This window comes from Dendrobium catenatum, unplaced genomic scaffold (genome assembly GCF_001605985.2).
Source record: "Dendrobium catenatum unplaced genomic scaffold, ASM160598v2 fragScaff_scaffold_123, whole genome shotgun sequence".
NCBI lineage: Eukaryota > Viridiplantae > Streptophyta > Magnoliopsida > Asparagales > Orchidaceae > Dendrobium > Dendrobium catenatum.
In genome coordinates this window covers 1,366,223-1,387,462 of record NW_021318585.1, presented here as the reverse complement: position 1 = coordinate 1,387,462, position 21,240 = coordinate 1,366,223, and the positions used below count along the sequence as shown (strand labels likewise).

The window sequence follows — 21,240 nt, the reverse complement described above, 5'->3', positions numbered from 1 at the left end:
CTCTATTCACTCTTCGTGCGCAATTTAAAGAGTAAAAAAAGATTCATTCAGTTTCTTTCAACTCCATACAAGATGAAAGAAAGTAACCAAGTAGCTCATTTTATAGTTGTGCTTCTTCATGTGAAATAAGAACTACAATAAGTTACATTCAACATTTAGGCTTCGTTTGGGACGGCTTTCTTACTACTTCTTAAAGCAATTTTTTATCATAAAAATTTTAATTTTTAAACTAAAAATCCATTTTAAAAAGCAATAAAAAAGCCGTCCCAAACAAAACCTTAATTTGTTCTCAATTTGAGAAATTCAAAATTATTTTGGTTGGCCAGAAATATAATCTTCACATGTAATAAGCATAAGCATGCTCACTTACACATGCATGCATAAGACATTAAACTTGTAAACTCCTCCATACGCCATGACCTGTATACACCGCAGTGTAGCATTTAAATGAATACAGAATATTAGAAGTCAAACAAAAATGTATTTCTTCTGCAGCCAATCCACGTTATTCAAATAAAAACAAATTTGTGTTATTGTGCAAAAGGAAGGAACTGGCTATTCTTTACAATAGACAAACTCTTAAAAAAAGCAACAAATGGATATCCAAACAAAAAAGGAGTCGGGAGGAAAAAAGAAAATCACTCAAACTTAAGAAGCATAACAGATTATCAGTGAGGTAAGATTGATTAGGCTTACGATTTCTTAATGCAACTAAAATGTTGTAGTGTACCTAAATACAAGAGGGAAGTTAGAATTTGCATATCACAAACTCCTAAATAAATCAAGGTCTTATTTCTTTAATGCAAACAATAAATACAAAAAAAAAATGATAATAAAAAGATCGTAAACATTTCAATAAATCATATAAAATTAACAAGCAATTACTAATTATTCACCACAATAAGAATTCAGTTGCATCACATTGAAACAAAATTAAAATCACTAGCAAGCCAATAACAAAATATGTAAAAGAAATTGGGTCAATGAAAGAAATTGGCCAGTACAACAAAATAATTTCACTAGAAATTTGGTTGTCACTCGTGTGTAGAAATTTAATTTAATCAGAGACCATAAATTACATGCCACAAAACATCTATTTATAGACTATTCATCCATAGCTTAGTAGATATGATCGACACAAAATAAGTCCAATACAAATTCAAGTTAATCCCACAATTTAAGCAATATTTTAGCCAAAATTTTAAATCCCACAAGAATGTTGTACGCACAAATATGAAGTCTTTGACGCTCAAGTCAATGGTGCAAGCAGAGATGAGCCGGATCTAGCTAAAAAGATAGAATCACATAATAATCATGCAAATCCACATTCTTAGCCCAAGCTCAAAAAACAAAAAGTAAAACTGGTTCAAAGTTTAAAATACTAGGAACAAGTGGAATAGATCATATTAGGGTCATACATAAAATCTGAACAAGAAGTATTTTAAGTTCAAGAAAAAAGAGGTTCCTAAAGATGCCAATCCAGCAATTATTGTCATGCAACTTGGCGAAATTGATAGTTGTGATGGAGATCTATAAAACTGATTCGAAAGTTGATACTGCAAGGTTCAGATTTGCATATTCATGAGATGTGTATGGAATAATGAATTTATACTGCCTGCTACAAGTCACCAGTTATAGCAGTTGTATCAAGATTTTTATTTGTATATTATAAGTAAAATTCTGAAAAAAATTAAGAAATTGATCTCAAGTTCTCAACAAACAAGTTAAGCTCAAGCTTTTTAAATGAGTTTGAACAATCAAACCGAATTCGAGCCTGCAATTTTTTCATCAAGCCGAGTTCGAGCTCATTAAATAAGCTCGAGCCGAGCTCAAATTCAAGCTCAACAGGAATTAAACAAGCTCAGCAGGCAACTACTTGACTCGTTTACACCCCTAGAGAAGAGCGACTAGAGTTTGGCTCATTAAATAATAGATTCGAAGGAGCTTCCCAAGGTATAGTTGTGTTGTTTTGCTAATGTAAAACAAAATTTTCACTAGATTATCTAGGTTCTTACCTCAATGTTACTTGTGCAAAGGTGAGAAGTATGCTAGAGATCTCTCCATATGGTAATTTCATCACTATCAAATACCACTCAACTTCAACCCTGAAAATACATATAAGATAGGCAAAATAAGTCGCATGGACTTACAGGCTTAACAAGAGTAGCGGGGGATGATGACAAAGGTTACTAACACCCAAATTACATATTGAAGAAAAAGAAATGTTGTTTGTTTATAAAATGGTAACAAATAAAGTATGCTAAACTGAAATGGTCCACTTATAAACTTTCCTAAACACTAACAAGAAACATGTTTACAAATAATATACATGCTTTCATAAAAAAAAATTAAAATTAAAATTAAACAAAACTTCTTTAAAAAAATGGAAAGGAGATAGTCTTCAAACTATAAAAAATTGCTAATTTGCTTCTCGCAACATACAAGAGTTGCACTTTAGATGAGCGCAGACTGAGTCAAACAACCTTTTAATATCCTCTCTAGTAAACAAATTCTAGCTTTCATAAATTTTAAATGCATTTCAGATATATATACAAATTTTCGGTAACATCACTAATTAAACCAGAAAGTTTACAAAATAAAATAAATAAAATAAAACATCTTGATTTTTTATAGACAAGGGAACCTAGAGCTTCTTGTTTTCTTGGACATAAGTTTCAACAAAACAAGAGCGTTTTCAGGATTACACTGGAAGCAGAATATCCGGAATATTTATTACAAATGTGCATCTTCTCATTGCTCAGGCGGACCAGCTGGAAACTGCCCCCAACACATAGTTGGGTGTGAAAGCCGAGAGCCAAGAAAACCTGTTTTGAAACCCAAAAAAAAAAAAGAACATAAGATTAGAACCTGAAATGCAGAAAAAAAAAATGCAGGAAAAAAAAAAAAGAATACAGAAAAAGACCATAATGATCCCCAATTCTTTTGAGGGAACAATTTTGTCCCTCAACTCCTTAGAAAGGGGTATTTTTAGTCATAACATCAAATTTTGAGGTTAATGGTAATAAATTAAGGTGTATTTTAGTTCTTTTTTAATTAAATTATTTATTAAATATAATTTTCAAGTAATAATATTTTTTTAATACAAGTTTATTAAATATTTCTTTAATAAAAAAGTTTATTAATAATTCTAGTTTTAATTTAGGATCTTTATAGACTATAATTATTAATAAATTTTTAAAAAAAGTACTAATCCTTAAGGTTGTTTTGAGTTTTTTTTAAAATAATGTTAAATATTTTTAAAAACAAAAAATAAAAAATACTTATAAAATGCTAATCAAACATCTTATGTCAAAATTATTAAAAAAAAAACACTTACAAAACACTAATCAAACATGTTATGTCAAAATTATAAAAATAAAAAAATAATAAAAACAAAAGATGATGTCTAACAAGCTCTTAATTTTTTATTCACAAATACTAAAAATATAAAAAATAAATGTGCATTATAGCAATAGCATACCATTCACATTGGCACCTACAAAACTTCCTTGGTTGACCCTGTCATGTCGGAAGCCCCCAGTAACAATGGATTCAACCGAGTTTTGAGCTCGATCACATGGAGCAGTAATAAGAGAAGGCATATCAATAGATCGAACTCTCAAAATGTGCTCAACTTGCTCCATAAGCAAATCTGATTGGTTCTCAATAAATACACAAGTATCAAAAGATTTTGAAGCTCTAGAAGCAGCAATACTAAAGATGCGGCATAAATAGTTGTAGCGCTTTGCAGATAATGTTTGGGGGTTCCCATCAAAAGGAAAATCATAGATGCCACTAAAAGGTACCACCTTTGCATCCTTTCTCCACCTTTTGAGTACATATTCCGGAGGGAGATCTTTGATATTTCTAGAATCGAGTACCTTTAGCATGTGATGGCATGGAATCCCTATAAAATCAAACTTTTTGCAGCTACAAGTGATACTTCCATCTAATGAATCAAACTTAACAAAATGATCTTTAAGCTTTTCATCCATGGTTACCTTATACTCTGATACTGTCCCAATCTCACCACAACTATATATCATACAATCCATGTAAAGCTCAAATTCCTTTTCAAACATTTTAAATGCAGCAGGAGTATAGGAATCTGCAGCTTGTCTCAGCACTCTCATTGAAGGCAATTTTCGAGCACTTTGACTAGCATGGGCATCAGCTTGTAGTTCTGCAAATCGTCTTTCTTCAAGAAGTTTGTTGTAATGCTCGTAAAAGTTTAAAAGCTCTGTTTCAGGGGAAAGATATTTTTTTAGCTCACCACTCAAGTTATCCTTAAGCTGAACGCTTTTCATATCAGCATAAAATGCTTCTCGCCCATACACCAATGCCCATTTTTCCCTCTCTTCAAATAGATTGGCCAACCATTGGTTATCTTTGAGATCATAAGTTTCTAACATTGTTTTCCATGCCATGAGGAACTCCTCCTCATCTTCATAATCGAAGAGACATCGGCTAAAGTCACTGGCTAAAGTTTTTGAGCCATGAAATGCTTGGGTTAGCTGCTCAAGAGCATTCTGGTAAATATGCCACACGCAATATCGATGAAAGGTACCTGGCCACATCTCAGCTATTGCTTCAGTCATTAATGCGCTCCGATCGGTCAAAATCGTCTTAGATTGTTTTCCACTCATTGCAGTCTTGAAAGTGTCAAACAACCACTTGTATGATTTTTTGCTTTCATCATGCAATAATGCAGAACCAAAAATAACGGCTTGCTTATGATGATTCACACCAATAAACTGTGCAAATGGCCTACCATAACCAAAATATTTATAAGTTGAGTCAAAACAAACCACATCACCAAAGTACTTAAAATCCATCACAGACTTTGCATCAGCCCAGAAAAAGTTGATCAAGCTACCCATCTCATCAACTTGAACTGCATAAAAGAATGATGGGTTTTCATCTTGCATCTTTTGTAGATACTCAAGTGTTGCTCCTACGTCTCCAACCAGAACAGATTTAGAAAGTTTGGACCTTAAACAAGACTTGCTGTCAACAGAATGCAAGCTGAAATCCTGAGCACCTCGAGCTTGTATGTTCCCAGAATTATCAGTGGACATCGGGGTCATCATTAACACATCTGTCATGCCTGATTCATCATCAAGAACACCTGTTTCTGAATTTTGTGAAATCAACAAATCATTCGCTAAAGGGGCCGAGAGTGGATGATTATGGTAGGTAACAAATTCTGAGACATGATATTTGCCACTGGGTCCTATTCTGATGATCATACATGCAGGGCACCCAGTTCTTGTTTCTGGGCGAGGCTTCTTCACCCTTTTCGCACCTTTCTTCCTCTCTCGAAAACCCTCTTTGGAGCACACAAACATCCTTCTTGTAATAACATCACCAGCTGTTACTGTCATGCTTGCTCGTCGAACAGTGAAACCCATCCTTCCAGCATACATGTTATAGAACTCATAAGCCTCATATTCAGTTTCAAACTCTGGAGTCTTCACTGAATCATCCACCAAATCAACTCGTGCAGCACGAGCTTTTCGCCTCAGCTTCTTCGCCTTCAACATCTGGATTGAGGTTGCGGTCGCAAGAGAATGGTTATGATTTGGTACAAATTCCGTCACACGGTATTTTCCATTAGTTGTAAGCCTGATTGTCATGCAGGCCTGGCAACCAATCCTTGTTTCGGGCCGTGGAGACTTCACTTCCTTGGCCCCCTTTTTCTTCTCACGAAAACCCTCTCTTGAGCAAACAAAGGTCCTTCTTGTCACAATATTCTTTGAGGTCGTCCATAGAGTTGATCTTCGAACAAAGAAGCCAACATTCTCAGCATAAGTACCATAGAAATCATATGCATCATTTTCACTATCAAACAGCATATTAACAGTTGGCATCCAGCCAGAACTTCCAACTTCTTCAATCAAACCGCTAGTGGTTGCTCTTATATCTGCCATTTCCTGCCTGAAAATAGCAACCAATCAAGCTCCAAGAAGAATGTGCATTGAAAACACTCTATGAAATTAAAAGCAGGCATCAATAGCCATTATCTGTCTTGTTAACAACAATTGCAGTGAAAGTTCCATTTGAGAAAGAAAAGACAACACTTCACAAATAGGCATCCCCCTAATAGCTGACGAAGCATGTATTTTACTTATATGGCTTACCCGATCAAAAAATAAACAACTTAAGAGAATGAATGAAAAAACATCAGAATAAAAAGTAGCAGCTAAAGGAAAGCTAAAAGGTATTGGAACAAAAAGATACTTACTAAACCACTGGATTCCCTTTTTATGTCCTCCTTGGGAGCTCCTTCTGAAAGACCTGACAGTGATTTAACTGCAGCAACACAGAAAGTAGTCGTCCATTCATTCAAACGAGCAATTCTTCACAAGATGAGCATAAAGTGATCAAGAAAAACAAGAAATTTTCTTTCCAAAAGCAATATTTTGACTTTTGAGGTGATGTCTGGCTCAGCGTAATTAAAAAACCCGTATCATCGATCTAATACTAGGGCCGCTTGGGCAGCAGGATTTACGCGATAACGTGCCAAATGGTTCCGCTGAAAAAAAAAAAAATCCTTCGTTTTTTAAATCCAGCTTTACCTCCGCAGCAGATTTACGTGATTTAGACGAACAGAAACGCAAGCTCCCTTGCCTTCTCCAGCGAGCACCCCTCTCGACTTCTTGGCCTCGTCGAGGGTTTCGGGTAGGCTGGCGAGCTCCGATCGCGATTTTCATAGTTTTTGGTCGGGGTTTAATATTTCATATTAATTATATGAAAATATAGAGTTAAATAAATTAATGTTAAATTTCATTTATAATTAAATAAAAATATATATGTTTATTTATTTATAAGCTTTATTTAATTATTAATTGAGATGATATATTATTATGTAGTGTAAGTTGTAACTTAATTAATATAATTGGAATTAATAATATTTATTAAAATTTTAAATATTCAATAAAATAAATTAAATATAAGTATATTAACTCACATAATTAAATTAGTATTATTAATATTAATATATTAAATATAATTAATTTAAATAATTTGATATTATTTTATTTAACATTACAAAATTAGACATTAATTTTTTATTTCAAATTCAATAAATCTCTTCAAAACTCTGACAAAAATAAAAATTTTAATTCACAATTAAACTAATTTAAAATAAAATCCTCATTTTTTTAATATATATTTTCATTTTCAAGCAATCAAATGAGCTTTAATGAATAAAAAATTAAAAAAAGTAGCAAAGGTGTAAAACTTCATAGGAAAAAACGTAAATCTAGAATATAGATGCGTAATTTTTCGAGTTTATTTAGGAGAACTGTAACATTCTATAAAATTAATTATAAAATTATTATAAGAAAAATAATTTAACTACTTCGATAAAAAAATAATTTTCTATCACAAAATTTTTTAAAAAGTAATGAGAAAACAAAAAATAATAATAGTCAAATAAAATTATGACTACTATCAAAACAATAAAACAGCCACAAAATTTTCTCAAACAAACCTTAAATTGATCCCATTTATTTCTATAATTTGTTAAATTTAACACATTGTATAAAATAAAATCCAAAATATTGATGCAAACCAACTATCCAAGAACAAACCAATGATCAAATCTAAGCACTTCATTTTTTTTTAAAAAAAAAAGGAAAATTGAAAAGTTATAAATGCTGCTTCCACATAATACTCCTTAGATAGCAGTCATCAACAACAAAATCCTTCAATATAAAAACAAAGCGCAATGGTTCCAAGAACTTCATCACTGAAGCAACCAAATACCTCCACTTATTTCTAAAAAACGTCAACAGATAAAGGAGGAGCGCAGCTGCAAAAAAAGTTTGTTTAATAACTCACAAAATTCTCTCAAAAAAAGCCATCAATGTCCAGCCGAGGTTCAGGCGTCATCAAGGGCGAGAACACCGGGCAGCGATTTTCCTTCCAAAAGCTCCAAGCTCGCACCACCGCCGGTAGAGATATGGCTCATCTTATCAGCAAGCCCAGCTTTCTCTACAGCAGCAACAGAGTCGCCGCCGCCGATGATAGTCGTGACACCTTTTCCACTAAGATCAGCCAATTTCTTCGCAATAGCCTGAGATAATTAAGCAGTAGGGTGAGAATTAGACTTTGGGACTGCTTTTTTTCTACTTCTTAAAACAGCTTTCTAGTATAAAAATTTAAAATTTTATACTATAAAGGTACTTTAAGAAGTAGTTAGAAAGCCATCCCAAACGAAGCTTTAGGCTTCATAATTATTATTTTTATTCTGAAGATGAAAGTTTTATTATCCATTTAACTCACATCTGTTCCAACTGCGAACTTCTCAAACTCAAAAACACCCATAGGTCCATTCCAGATTATGGTTTTAGCACTCTCAAGAGCCTCACTGAATGTGTCAATGGAATCTGGCCCAATGTCAAGTCCCATCCAGCCATCAGGGATAGCAGATGCTGGGACAATCTGAAAAGTAAAGAGTTAGATTAGCAACACACATGAAGGCTTCAAAGATTTAGTTAATTTATATTGCTGTTCAGGGGGCCTATGAGGCAGCTGCAGCTATGACTTTTGTGTAAAATAAATTTTTAAAAGTTGCAATGGCTTGTGTGAGTAGTAGACATTTTAATTTCAAAATAATCAGACAGCTTTCTGCCTTTCTTACAACTATCACAATCTAATGAATCTAATTTTAAAAAGTCAATTGTTAGATCCAAATTTATGTGTAAATGATACCCGGACCTTACTACCAAGACTTAGAAGGCTCGGTCAGAGAAAAAGTAAGAGAGAAAAGGAGAGATTCTAAGGGGTTTGGCAACAAGTAGGATTTAACTTTAGTAATAAATCAATTTAATAAATCTTGGGTATGTTAAATTTTCAAAACAGCTTAGCAAGATAGTTGTTAAATCTAGTTAAATATTGTGAATCAATTTGGCAATATAATCTAGGATTTATGGCGGTTAGTTCATTTAGAAATTAAATTTAATGTGTTTTGAATTTAATTTATATGTTAAGTATGAGTTACTTATTAACTTTAATTTTAATTACTTTGATGATAAGTTCTAATGATAAATAATGTAATTATAATTTAGCTTAATTATTACTAGTTATCAAATTAGTTATTTAGATGTTAATTATCAAATTACTTATTATATTAATAATTATCTAATTATATTTCTAAACCCTAATTAATTAGTTGATTCTTTTTTGAAATTACAAATTATTTAACTAATACTCATATTAATGATTTAATTAATTATTTAAGTATTATTTAATTAGTTTTAATTATTAATTATATTATTAATTATCTCATTGATCACTTAAATATTCAACAAATTAATTATTTAATTATTATTTGTAATAATAAGTATAAAATTAACTACTTCTATTTTAAATTATATTAATTAAACTAATTTAATGACCAATTATATTATTAATTATTTAATTAGGCTAAATTAGATTACTTAATTACACTACTAATTATACCACTACTTATTTATAATAATGCTAACTTAGATTAATTTCTAATTTAGGAGGTCATCTAGAGTTTACTTTTTGACTTCTTCCCTTGATTCGTTTTTGTTGCTTTTCCTCATCAACATTTCTTCATTGCTACTTTCGCTTCGCATGAAATTGTGTTAGACTGGTCCAACGGTCCTTGACAGACTATTTTAAGTGGAACAAGCTTCCGCCTGCTTAATTGCTCGCCCCTTCTGCAGTGGAGCTCATGGTATTAAAATCCAAATAAGGCGGGCAACTGCTAGGAGGGAAAGAATTCAAATGCAAAAGGATGTTTGGGGATTTGAGATATTTTTGTATGCTTTAAGCAGAGTGTTTTTCCTAGGGTTAGGGTTATGTATTGTTTGTTGAATTTAGATTGTTCTTAGGTTGATTAGGCTTTAATCGGTGGCTAGAGAATTGGGAGAGCCGGATCTTCCTCTCTAATTGAAAATCCATCGTATCTTGTTTGTTTTTCTTCACATATCTTGCAATAAAAAGAGTTTTTCCTATATGTTTTCCGAATTTCATATTACCGTTGGCTGATTTTGCTGAAATCGCATCTAATTCCTATCAATTTGTTTTTCTAGAGTTGCTAAAGCAGCTTATTCGCCTCATTCGAAGGCGTCACGTCAAATCAAAAGTTATGATGGGAGCTAGCTCGCTGCATCAGTAACCATCTTCGCCTCATCCTTCAAGACGAGAGCTCACTCGCTTGTCGTAGAAGAACTTCGCAAACCCGTAAATCCTGTTAAATCCATCGAACAAAGGGATTTAGAAAATCTCGAATTTATGTTGTAAATAATCCATGTTTTATAATCGATTCATGTTTATTGCATGCTATCAAATCATTTGGTAGAATTAACGACAAATCTGGCTTAAATCCTTCTTAAATCGCGCTACCAAACAACCCCTAAAGATTGTATTGAATCCAAGTTCTCCCAAATGACTTCCATTCTCTTTGAAATAGCCCTACGACCTTTTATTTACAGGATTATAAGGCTACATAAAAAAAAATTATATAAGAAAAGATATTCTTTTCCTTAATGTGTCTAGCCCGCCCAAAAAATATGTTGCTAAAATACAAAAATATACATGGACAACTAACATGCGGATAATCATTAGTCAGAGCGAGTCTACCGAGTGATGAGTAATGAGTGGCGAGTAGCCGTTGATGAATGATACTTAATCCTTAGCAAGTGCACATTGACCTTCATCGAGGGGAGCACCTTTAACTTTAACCTTCCTCGCTTGAAGGCAAATTGAGTTTCATTGAGCCAGGTGTTTAGCATATTCATATATAAGCTTCTCACCGCAAAAAAAAAAAAATTCAAAAGGCAATGAAATGTTATAGTCATACATAACTATGATAACTATATGGAAATCTAAACTAAAGAAAATCTACCCTAATGAACTATAAGAGTCCCCCATTTAGGGCAACTTTTTCATAGTCTTGCTTTCCAAATAATTGCCACAATTTTATATAGCATTATAGCTATAACTTTTTTGCTACTTTTCAAAAATTTCTATTGTGAGAAATAATTATTTATAATAATATATACTAGCGTAGGCCTGACTGGACTAGTTGCATCTATCTGTAAAAGTAATTGTAGAAATATTGTTGAAAAAAACAATTTTTGAAAGATGCTATGGGTATTATATACTTCTTCCCATTTGAAAAAGTCCAACAATACACACAAATATGACAAAATGCTACTTCTCACCATGGCAATTAAAAAAAAAGTAGCCAAATAAAAACGAGATAATTGTTTGTAAAATAAAACTAAAAAGAAATAATCCCCAAATAAATCCTAAGATAACCACAAGAAAGTTGATGCTCAATTTTTTCTCCCAGAAAAAGATAAGAATTTATCATACCCAATATTGGATTTCAAAACAATCAAGTTTTCAAACAACAGTCACAACTACTTTACAAATAGCACAAACTTCAACTAGGCCTAATTTGATCCGCATATAGCCTTCAACATTATGAGTAATACATGTGCATACCAATTGGAAAAAAAAATTGTCAGAATAGCTTGACTAAAATTTTGGCCAGGGATAAGGGCTTTAAAACTAGTGCAATAGATAAGTAATATTACACAAATTTTAAACAATTCTAAAGACTTTGAGCCTATCCCGACTACTTTTTGGTTGAAGTATTCTTAAGTAAAAAATTTTCATGCAAATTTTAACTGGAGAAAAAGCAAATCTAAGATAAAATCAATTAAAAGAACTTTCTATTCCTTCTCTATTAAATACAAATATTGAGCATGTTGACATTCATTAATGCTACTAAACTAAAATATAATTGACAGCCAAAAAGTAGAGAACAAACCTTGCTGTTGGCATCTGCAGCAAACTTATCGGCAGCAACGACATCAGTAGGTAATAGGAGTGACACTCCTTTCAGCTTTGCCTTCTCAATAAGAGCTGTTGCTAGACCAAGTTTATCTTCCTCAACAAGAGAGGATCCAACACCATGCCCTTGTGCCTTGTAGAAAGTGAATATCATTCCCCCTCCAAGAAGAAGGATATCAACTTTCTCTAAGAGTGACTCCATCACCCCAATCTTAGTTGAAACTTTTGAGCATTGTTTGTAAAATAAAAGTATAAAAAAAATTCCCCAAATAAATCCTAAGATAACCACAAGAAAGTTGATGTTCAATTTTTTCTCCCAAAAAAAGATAAGAATTTATCATACCCAATATTGGATTTCAAAACAATCAAGTTTTCAAACAACAATCACAACTACTTTACAAATAGCACAAACTTCAACTAGGCCTAATTTGATCCGCATATAGCCTTCAACATTATGAGTAATACATGTGCATACCAATTGGAAAAAAAAATTGTCAGAATAGCTTGACTAAAATTTTGGCCAGGGATAAGGGCTTTAAAACTAGTGCAATAGATAAGTAATATTACACAAATTTTAAACAATTCTAAAGACTTTGAGCCTATCCCGACTACTTTTTGGTTGAAGTATTCTTAAGTAAAAAATTTTCATGCAAATTTTAACTGGAGAAAAAGCAAATCTAAGATAAAATCAATTAAAAGAACTTTCTATTCCTTCTCTATTAAATACAAATATTGAGCATGTTGACATTCATTAATGCTACTAAACTAAAATATAATTGACAGCCAAAAAGTAGAGAACAAACCTTGCTGTTGGCATCTGCAGCAAACTTATCGGCAGCAACGACATCAGTAGGTAATAGGAGTGACACTCCTTTCAGCTTTGCCTTCTCAATAAGAGCTGTTGCTAGACCAAGTTTATCTTCCTCAACAAGAGAGGATCCAACACCATGCCCTTGTGCCTTGTAGAAAGTGAATATCATTCCCCCTCCAAGAAGAAGGATATCAACTTTCTCTAAGAGTGACTCCATCACCCCAATCTTAGTTGAAACTTTTGAGCCACCAACAATGGCAGCAAAAGGTCGCTTAGGATTTCCAACTGCTCCAACAAGGTAATCAAGTTCCTGGAAGCCATAATAAACTAAGCAAACAAAAGCTAGCAGCTAACAGATAAAGATTTTACATTTCTTTTGTCTTTTACAAGCCCGAAGAAAGGCATTGGTTAAATCATTTTAATTAATCAAAGCTAAAAGGGAATTTATTTTACAGTGCAAATATCAACAAGAAAACTGCATCATACCTTCTGCATGAGAAAGCCAGCAACAGCAGGCTTCAAGTACTTTGTTACACCCTCTGTTGAAGCATGAGCTCTGTGAGCAGTTCCGAAGGCATCATTAACATAGAGATCAGCAAGAGAAGCAAGTTTCTTTGCGAACTCTGGATCATTCTTCTCTTCTTCCTTATAGAACCTCACATTTTCAAGGAGGACAACGCCTCCATCGGGCAAAGCAGCAATGATTTTCTCCACTTCCTCACCAATGGAATCATTGGCCATCTCAACCTATGTTATTACAGTCAAACTTGAGAAAAGAAACACCCTGAAATAAAAAAATTGCTACCACTGAAATTAAGTACAAATTTAAAAGCTTACATCAACTCCAAGAAGTTCTGATATCCTAGGCACAAGAGGCTTCAAGCTGTACTTTGGAGTGACACCTTTAGGGCGACCCTGAATTTCAAGTTCCAATTTAAGTAATGTTCGAAAGTACACTGCTTGAAGGTTCCATTCATTTCACAAATTAAAAAAAAAATAAAGAAAACTAGCAAAGCAACTAAATCATGCCTGTGCCAATGCCAGATGAAAGAGAGAATTCAATTAAACTTTAAAACAAGCATATAAATGTTATCATATTCCAAGTAAGAAAAACTCACTAAGGATTAAGTAGGCGAGTGACAGATGAAGCTTCATATACTGTAGTTTTAAAGTCAACATGATGTGATGCAATGAAGGAGTTACACAAGATCTTTAAAGAAAATCAAATTTTAGCTCCACGAATTATATAATTATGCCTCAAAGTTAAGTCAAAAAAAAAAAAAATCGCGATGTTCAATTTGCTAGGCAAAGAAACTACAACAAGAGGGCTAGACCATTTAAGCAAGAGCGAAAGAAAACATAACACAACGGCTAGTAAATAAAAATTCCCACAATTAATATAAAGTTGTTCACACCTTGAGTCCTTTAACGCTCTCTTCCTACGGAGACTAAGTTGAGCGGCGGAAGATTGTCCAAGCTAGCATGGAGGTTGCCAATAAGATCGAAGCGCCAAGGAACGTTGCCGTGGAAGAAGATCTCGGAGGTGGAGGAGGCACGGTAGATCGACCTTTGATAAGCCAAGTGTAGACGGCGAAGTGTTCGTCGATGGAGTCTATGAGCGTCGGCACGATGCGGCCCAAATTGTCTTCGACGGTATCGTCGAAGTCAAATCCGACGTCAAAGAACTGTGATCGGAGGATGTCGACTCTTCCGTTACGGTCGTATTCAAACCCGTAGTTCCACTCGGGTTCGTCCATGCATGCTTGCAAGTTAAGCCGGGTGGTCGCCGCGAGAGAGGCCTCCCAAGGAAGGGAGAGAGGGGGCAGCGGCTTGGAGAGGGAGAGGATGGCCGGTGGTAGAGCAAGGGTGAGGGGGCGGGCTTGGTTGAGAACAAAACTGAAGTTTAATTTCAGTTTTGTGAAATTGGGAGGGAAGAATTAGGGATTTTGAATTTCCAATTAATGTAATCAATGCATTAATTGAAAAAATCAATTAGGGAGAAGTTAAGGGGAAGCCGGCGGTAGAAAGAGAGGGATTAGGGAAATAAAAAACTGAAATTATTTCAGTTTTAGTATAGGTGGAGGAAAAAATATTTAATCATAATTTGAATTTCAAACAGGATTTGAGAATTAATTGAGTAATTAATGGGATTCCCCCATAGGGGCCGGCGGCATGATTAGAGAGGGAGGGAATTGGGGAGAGAGGAAGGGGGGTTTCCAAATAGGATTTGATGACTAGGAAAATTTGAAAATAAATCCAATTTCATGTAGATTTATTTTTATTGGATTTATTCAAAAACTTTCCATAAATAAAATTTCCAAATTTGGAAAGAAAGTGAAATTTGAAAATCAAATTTCAATGAGGAGTTGGGGAAGGAGATGGGGAGAAGTGGTGGAGAGGGAGGGTGGCCGGCGGGACAAGGATGGCCGGCGGGTTGGGCTCCAAGGACAAAACTTGCTCACGAAAAATTCGGCTCCTTCCAACGGTTGACTATTGCTTGCGGGAGAATTGGGTAGAGAATATGAGGATAGTATGTAACGACCTCGAGAACTCACTAAGAGATCTCTAAAGGAACTCACAAAGAGATCCAAAGAGTGGCACTCACAAAGAGAACACAAAACAAATTTCATTCAATCATTCAATAATCTCATACAAGATACAATGGCCATATAAATAGGCCCCAAAGAAGATAAAGTGCAAAAGTCTAAAATGCCCCTTGGGGCTACAAAAGCAACTATTACCCTCAGGGGTAAAATGAGAAACTACGAAAATAAAAGCATAATATGAAAACTGACGGTACAAGTGAAATCAAAAATAAAGGCTAGCAATCACGGCCGTCGATCTCCGCGGTCGTCTCTGATAGGCGCGCCGAAATCTTCTATCGATGACCTCATCACAACAACTAAATCAAAACAACATACATTTTTCCTCCAAGAACCTCTACTGCCATATACGAAAGATATGATTCTGCTTCAGTTCTACAACCATACTTCACAAAATTAAATAAATGATGATATTGATCTGCTGAAAGTTTCATAACAACAGTCTGGTCTAAGGAAACATTAAAAAAAAAAAAAAAATCTTCAAGAAGATCACGCAAATAGAAAATGAAAATAAACTAGAGGGCATCAAAATTTTAAGCAAGCTTACAAGACCTGGAAAGAAGTTGAATGACATGGTAATACTTGAAGGTCTTATAAACAACATATTCATGGCGTAGAGACAAAAAAAGCCCCAAAAACTGTAAAATATGATTTCTTTAATACTGAAGTAAGATAGTTACATTAACCGATGAACAAACATTCACTCCCTAAATAGAGTGCAGGAAAAAAGATCTCAATGAAGATAAGGCTGATGTCGTGCAGTGTGGAATTAAAAAAATAAGAAAGTTGGTGTAGGATAGTGGATCTGTGGATGGTGATGCCTATGATAATGTGGATAGTTTTCTATTTATTTTTTCTTTAGGATTATATCCGGGGACTCTAGTAGGACTCTTAATTGACATTCTACAATTTTTACAGAGGATTTGCGTAAGTATCTCTATTATAATGAAGTCAATGGTGTAATATAATTCTCATAAGACTTCACGTCACGTAAGCTCTTTTTAGAGTTCCGTTAATGCTGGCCAATTATAGGGCATTTTAATACTCGGGGAAAAGAATAGAAAACAATGAAAAAGGCAGCCTACAGAAGATAGAGGAGTTGCAAAAAGCTGCTATACGGTTCGGAAAATGATCCTGATCGTTGATTACATCTGTCATCCTATGAGAGCCTTAGATGACAACCTACCTCTGCAGTAGCAATCATTATTTTACACTTGGTATATTATATATAGATAGGGGTTACTGTAACGAAGGGCATGAAAAAATGAATTTCCGGATCTCTGTTTCCTTTCTCTAAGAATTTTCTACATATAATAAAGTTTCTGCAGGTTTTTAATGATATCAGAGCGAGCTGTAGCTACATCTCTGCATTATTTTAATATATCTAAAATTGATATAAGGAGTGTAATTTTAATAGTAATGATCTAGTGGGGGGTTATGACTTTGGAACGGATAAAGTCATTAACAATATTTGTCACAATGCGATCATGGCGCGGCATGACTGCAAATAGTTCTTGTGGAGCCATATCGCATAGCGCAAGGCGCGGAGTTCGCCATTTTAAATATGACGCACAATATAAAAAAATAAAAAACATATATATTATATATATATATATATATTATTATTATTATATAATATATATATATATATATATATATATATATAATATATTATTACATTAATTAGCAAACGATAGGTTGATAAGAGAAAAAACTTAACGCATAAATACTCTCTATAAGCAGCAAAAATGATAATTATAAACCCCTACGACTACATAATAGATATTGAGCCAGGATTTTAGATACTTTAGCCTAAATCCCACACAAATAGCAAAAATGATAGTTTTTAAATCCTACAAAAAGTTAATCATTTACATTTTTTAATATTTTAATTAATTTGATGTCTAATTAATTAATAATTAATTGTATATTAAATATATAAACCTTAAAATTTTTTAATTAAAATTTATACCATGTTAACAAAATAGCGTGTCATTTGCGCTTTGCGCTATGCACCATTGTCCATGCATGATGCAAAAAGAGCGCGCTATTTTAATGTGCCGTGCAAAATGGTTCGCGCTATTTTAGGCCATTGACATGTATAGTCATTAATAAGAGTATATGTTTTATATTTTATTGTTCAAAGTGATGGTAAAATAGATGGAGGATAGTATTAGTAGAATTCAAGTTGGATGGTTGAAGTAGAGGAATGCATCGGGCTTGTTGTGTGATAGAAAAATCCCCCTCAAACTTAAAAGAAAATTCTATTAGTTAGTGGTGAGACATGCGATGCTTTATGGTGCAAAATGTTGGTCATTAAAAGAGAAGCATAATAATAAGTTAAGTGTTGCAGAGATGAGGATTATCAGGTGGATGAGTGACTTTACTCTTATAGACAGGATTCAAAACGAGCATCGGAGCATATACGTGAAAAGATTAGAGTAGCTCCAATCGAAGACAAGATTAGAGAGAGTCGCCTTAGATGGTTTGGTCACATAAAATGGAGGCCTTTCTTTATTAGAATTAATGAGAGTTTAACCCTTAATAAGACAAAATGAAGAAAAAAAATTCATGTAGCCGACCCCATGTAGTGGGATAAAGGTTTGTTGTTGTTGTTGTTGTAAAATAAGGTATTGTATTTAATGCAATAATAAAAAGCATCATATCGACAAGGAAACAAGTATCAATGCAGTTGTACAGCTTTTCAAAAAAAAAACATCTTTATAGCATTCATTTCTTTTACATATATTTATTATTATTTTTGAATCCCAAGCCCTAACATTCAATACATCATTTCGCCTCTTCTTCTTCTTCTTCGAGACAAGCTTTGATGATGTCACGTCATTCCTTCCCCAATGATCCCCAGCCGCAAGTCCACAACTTATGCACGGCTTTCTTTGGCGAAGTTGAGCTCCTATCACAACTTCATCTTGTGTCGAGCTCTCAAGCCCGAGAAAGAATGAACAGTCGAGCTCAAGCTCATTATATGAGCTCAACTTGAGCTCGGGCTTGAGTTTGAGCTACTTTTTTAGCGACGAGTCAAACACGTGTTTGTTGCAACTTGAACTCAACTAGACTTTGTTTGCAGTCCTACCTTTGACACGTATTATTGCCTTGATATAGATCAACTCAATTATGATCGTACGCAATAATATGCATTTTCAAAAACAATAAAAACTGTATGAAGGTTTTTATTTTTCTCTTCATGCTTCTCCATTAATTTTAACAACAAAAAATCACTTCCATGGTAGATCTCCCTATTATGAAACTAAATTGATTCTACAAAACTATTATAATTTTTCTAAGCCTACATTACATTACTCTCTCCCAACTTCATTGCATGAATCATAGGTTCAATCACTCTATAGTAAATAAAATCTCAAACATCTCCTTTATTCTTAAATGTTAATATCAAAATGTTTCTTCTCTAATCATTTAGCATCATCTTAATCTTCAAAATTTTACTATAATGAGTTATTAAACAAATCCTTAAAAAACCACATAACTCTTCAAAATAATTTTATGCACCTTCTTCCTAGCTAACTACACTCTTTTTTATTATTCTATAATATACATTATTCTATTATTTATGCTCTTTCAAATTTATTTTCTCAATAATCTCTCATTTAATAATTTTTCAAAGCCCTTGAACCACTCCTAACGGTAAAAAAAATCAGGACCTGATGCAAGATCAAACATTAACTCAAGCCATGGAAGATAACCGTGGAATAAATTAGCAATGATAAGATAAGGATCTTAATATAGGATAGTGAAATAAATTACCGCTCGATGACACCTCATTGCAGCTTGATTGAATGTTTTGTTTTTTAATTATTCAATTCATACTTCTCCAAGTATACCACTGCATCACAATTTTCATCATAACCTATTTCCTAGTGTACTAAAGCAATAATATATACGAAATGACGAATTGTTATCAATTGGAGACCAACTGAAATCAAATCATAAGAAATTCGATCAAAACACTAAAATTATGTTTATTCTACCCATTTGATTGTTTTGGGATGTGTGTTTATAAGAGTTGCTTAATTAACCAGTCTTACACCTAGATCAAATCAAATTCAGTGGGTAGAAAACCATCCTTATCATATTTAAGGTGCAATTTCTACCAAATTTTTCACCGCAACCAAAATCTAAATAGTAATAGGCCAAGTAAACATAAAATAAACATAATTCATAAGACAAAATAGAAGAAAGTCGAAAACTTAATCAACCAAGGCATAGATGATAGATCGCTAGCTAAATCCAAAATAAAATCAAAAGCCCAAACAAGCTATAACATGCACCTGTTAACAGTTCATTTTCATAGAATATCCTCTCAAAGCTACAACCAAAACCATAAAGTATTCAAAAAGACAACCAACAACAAACAGCACCGGAAACAAAAACAAGGCAAGCAAATCCTATCAATAAGAGAATCTCACCAGATGACTGCAGAGAAGCACCTTGGCTCCGTGCTCCCTCAAGTAATTGATGGTGGGAACAGCGGCCCTGATCCTGGTGTCGTCGGTGATCTTGAGGTTGTCATCGAGCGGTACGTTTAGATCTACCCTAACAAACACCTTCTTCCCCTTCAGATCTGCTCCCTTCAGATCGCCAACGCTCCTTTTCTTTGACATTCTTAGCTCGCTAAAACACGTATCTGATTCGAAGAAAATGGATAAGTAAAACTGGACTTGGAATGCCTACAACCACACGGGTTGGGAAAAACAGAAGGCTTTGTAGGTGAACGATGGCGTACTATAAAGCAGGAATGCTAACGTACGCGTCCCTTACTGCAATTTAGGCATCTCCGATCCACAAAAAAAAAAAAAAAAATTATAACAGTATCAAATAATAATTATCTCTAACATAAAAAAAATAATAATGTTGCGTCCTGGAATATTCGCGGCGGTAGAGAAATATTTAGTTTAACGTCTTAGCATTGTACGAAGATCCAGTACACAAGCAGATAAGTGAGAGGGTGTAGCATTCATAAGAGACACCAGAGTTTTTACGTGGAAAACCCCTGTTCGAGGAGAGATGCTTACGGTCGGCAATAATGACTGATAAGGGATGGGTCGGTTTGCTGATCGATCGGGGAGCAGAGGCTTTTTATTACGAATGTGAGCGAGATTCAGGATCGATGTGCAGCCTGTCTTGTTCGGGAGTCCGGATGGAAGGAGCTAAAAAAACAACGACAGTTTTTTTGTGTTGCCATTTGAAGAAACGAAGGTTTCGTGGGTCGACCTGAGAACGCTCCGGGTTATTTCGGGTATTTGGTGAGGGCGAAATCTGTGTTTTCCGAACGAATAAGCGGACAGAAAAAAAATTTTGTAACCGCTCAAAATACGCGGTTTACTAAAAATTGATTACGGTTAAACTTGCCTTCCAAACATTTAACACAAACTGATTATGGCTTATTCAAACGGAAACGGAGGAAATAAACTTAAACAACGAGGCTGAAGCGCCCTAATGGCTTCTTCCTGGTTGTCTGCGCTCCCCCTCTGCAATCCTGCAGCTTCCCGGCTTGAAAATCGCTAAACCTATTATATTTTCGATCCCAAAGCGAAGAATTCCAGCGAAATCGTCTCGTTCACTGGTCTTAAGAGCTATAAGAGAATGGCGCGAGTACGAGGATGCCGTGAGGGAGAAAGACCTCGCTCGAGCCCTCCGGTTTCTGAAAACCATGGAAACCGTTCCCAATCCTCTCCAAACTCCTGCATCCACTTCTCTTCCTATGCCCCTCGAACCCTTCGTTGTCTTATATGCTGGACCTCCCAGATTGGAAAAGGACTGGGAGGTGTTAGACACGTGCATTAACGCCGATGATATGAGGTTGGTAGGAAGCGCTTATGCGTTTTTGAAAGATCGTGGTTTGCTGGAGAATTTTGGAAAATGCAGAAATATTGGTAAAATTCGATCTCCTTCTACTGTTTTCAGTATTATTCATGTAATGGGAAGAGGTTGAGGCATTCAAGAAGG

At 34.3% G+C, this 21,240-nt stretch overlaps 2 protein-coding genes across 4 annotated transcripts; both read right to left on the bottom strand.

Moving 5' to 3' along the window:
• Positions 1-2,517: 2,517 nt before the first annotated feature.
• LOC110098432 (protein FAR1-RELATED SEQUENCE 5) lies at positions 2,518-6,720 on the bottom strand. 2 transcript variants are annotated; one of them, XM_020825268.2, is made up of 4 exons: positions 6,579-6,720; positions 6,245-6,312; positions 3,482-5,937; positions 2,518-2,825 (listed from the first exon to the last, which is right to left on the bottom strand). In XM_020825268.2, the coding sequence occupies exons 3-4, from the start codon at positions 5,928-5,930 to the stop codon at positions 2,752-2,754; spliced, it is 2,523 nt and encodes an 840-aa protein (XP_020680927.1). In that variant the 5' UTR covers positions 5,931-5,937; positions 6,245-6,312; positions 6,579-6,720; the 3' UTR covers positions 2,518-2,751. The 2 variants fall into 2 exon arrangements, with proteins under 2 accessions (XP_020680927.1, XP_028554068.1); XM_028698235.1 differs by lacking the exon at positions 6,245-6,312 and having other exon boundaries at positions 6,579-6,715.
• Positions 6,721-7,644: 924 nt separating this feature from the next.
• LOC110098427 (phosphoglycerate kinase, cytosolic) lies at positions 7,645-19,992 on the bottom strand. Of its 2 annotated transcripts, XM_020825262.2 has the most exons (7): positions 19,701-19,990; positions 13,490-13,567; positions 13,139-13,399; positions 12,879-12,962; positions 11,819-12,052; positions 8,290-8,448; positions 7,645-8,080 (listed from the first exon to the last, which is right to left on the bottom strand). In XM_020825262.2, the coding sequence occupies exons 1-7, from the start codon at positions 19,893-19,895 to the stop codon at positions 7,886-7,888; spliced, it is 1,206 nt and encodes a 401-aa protein (XP_020680921.1). In that variant the 5' UTR covers positions 19,896-19,990; the 3' UTR covers positions 7,645-7,885. The 2 variants fall into 2 exon arrangements, with proteins under 2 accessions (XP_020680921.1, XP_020680920.1); XM_020825261.2 differs by lacking the exon at positions 11,819-12,052 and having other exon boundaries at positions 12,645-12,962; positions 19,701-19,992.
• Between the last annotated feature and the right edge of the window lie 1,248 nt (positions 19,993-21,240).

Bases quoted from the DNA above. Each gene is read 5' to 3' on its own strand.
- LOC110098432 (XM_020825268.2), bottom strand. From the start codon at position 5,930: ATGGCAGATATAAGAGCAACCACTAGCGGTTTGATTGAAGAAGTTGGA. The intron at 2,826-3,481 runs GTATGCTATTGC...GTTTCAAAACAG, and splicing joins TGTAGGTGCCAATGTGAATG to GTTTTCTTGGCTCTCGGCTT.
- LOC110098427 (XM_020825261.2), bottom strand. From the start codon at position 19,895: ATGTCAAAGAAAAGGAGCGTTGGCGATCTGAAGGGAGCAGATCTGAAG. The intron at 12,963-13,138 runs GTATGATGCAGT...TATGGCTTCCAG, and splicing joins CTGGCTTTCTCATGCAGAAG to GAACTTGATTACCTTGTTGG. The intron at 8,081-8,289 runs GTGAGTTAAATG...TAATTATCTCAG, and splicing joins AGTTCGCAGTTGGAACAGAT to GCTATTGCGAAGAAATTGGC.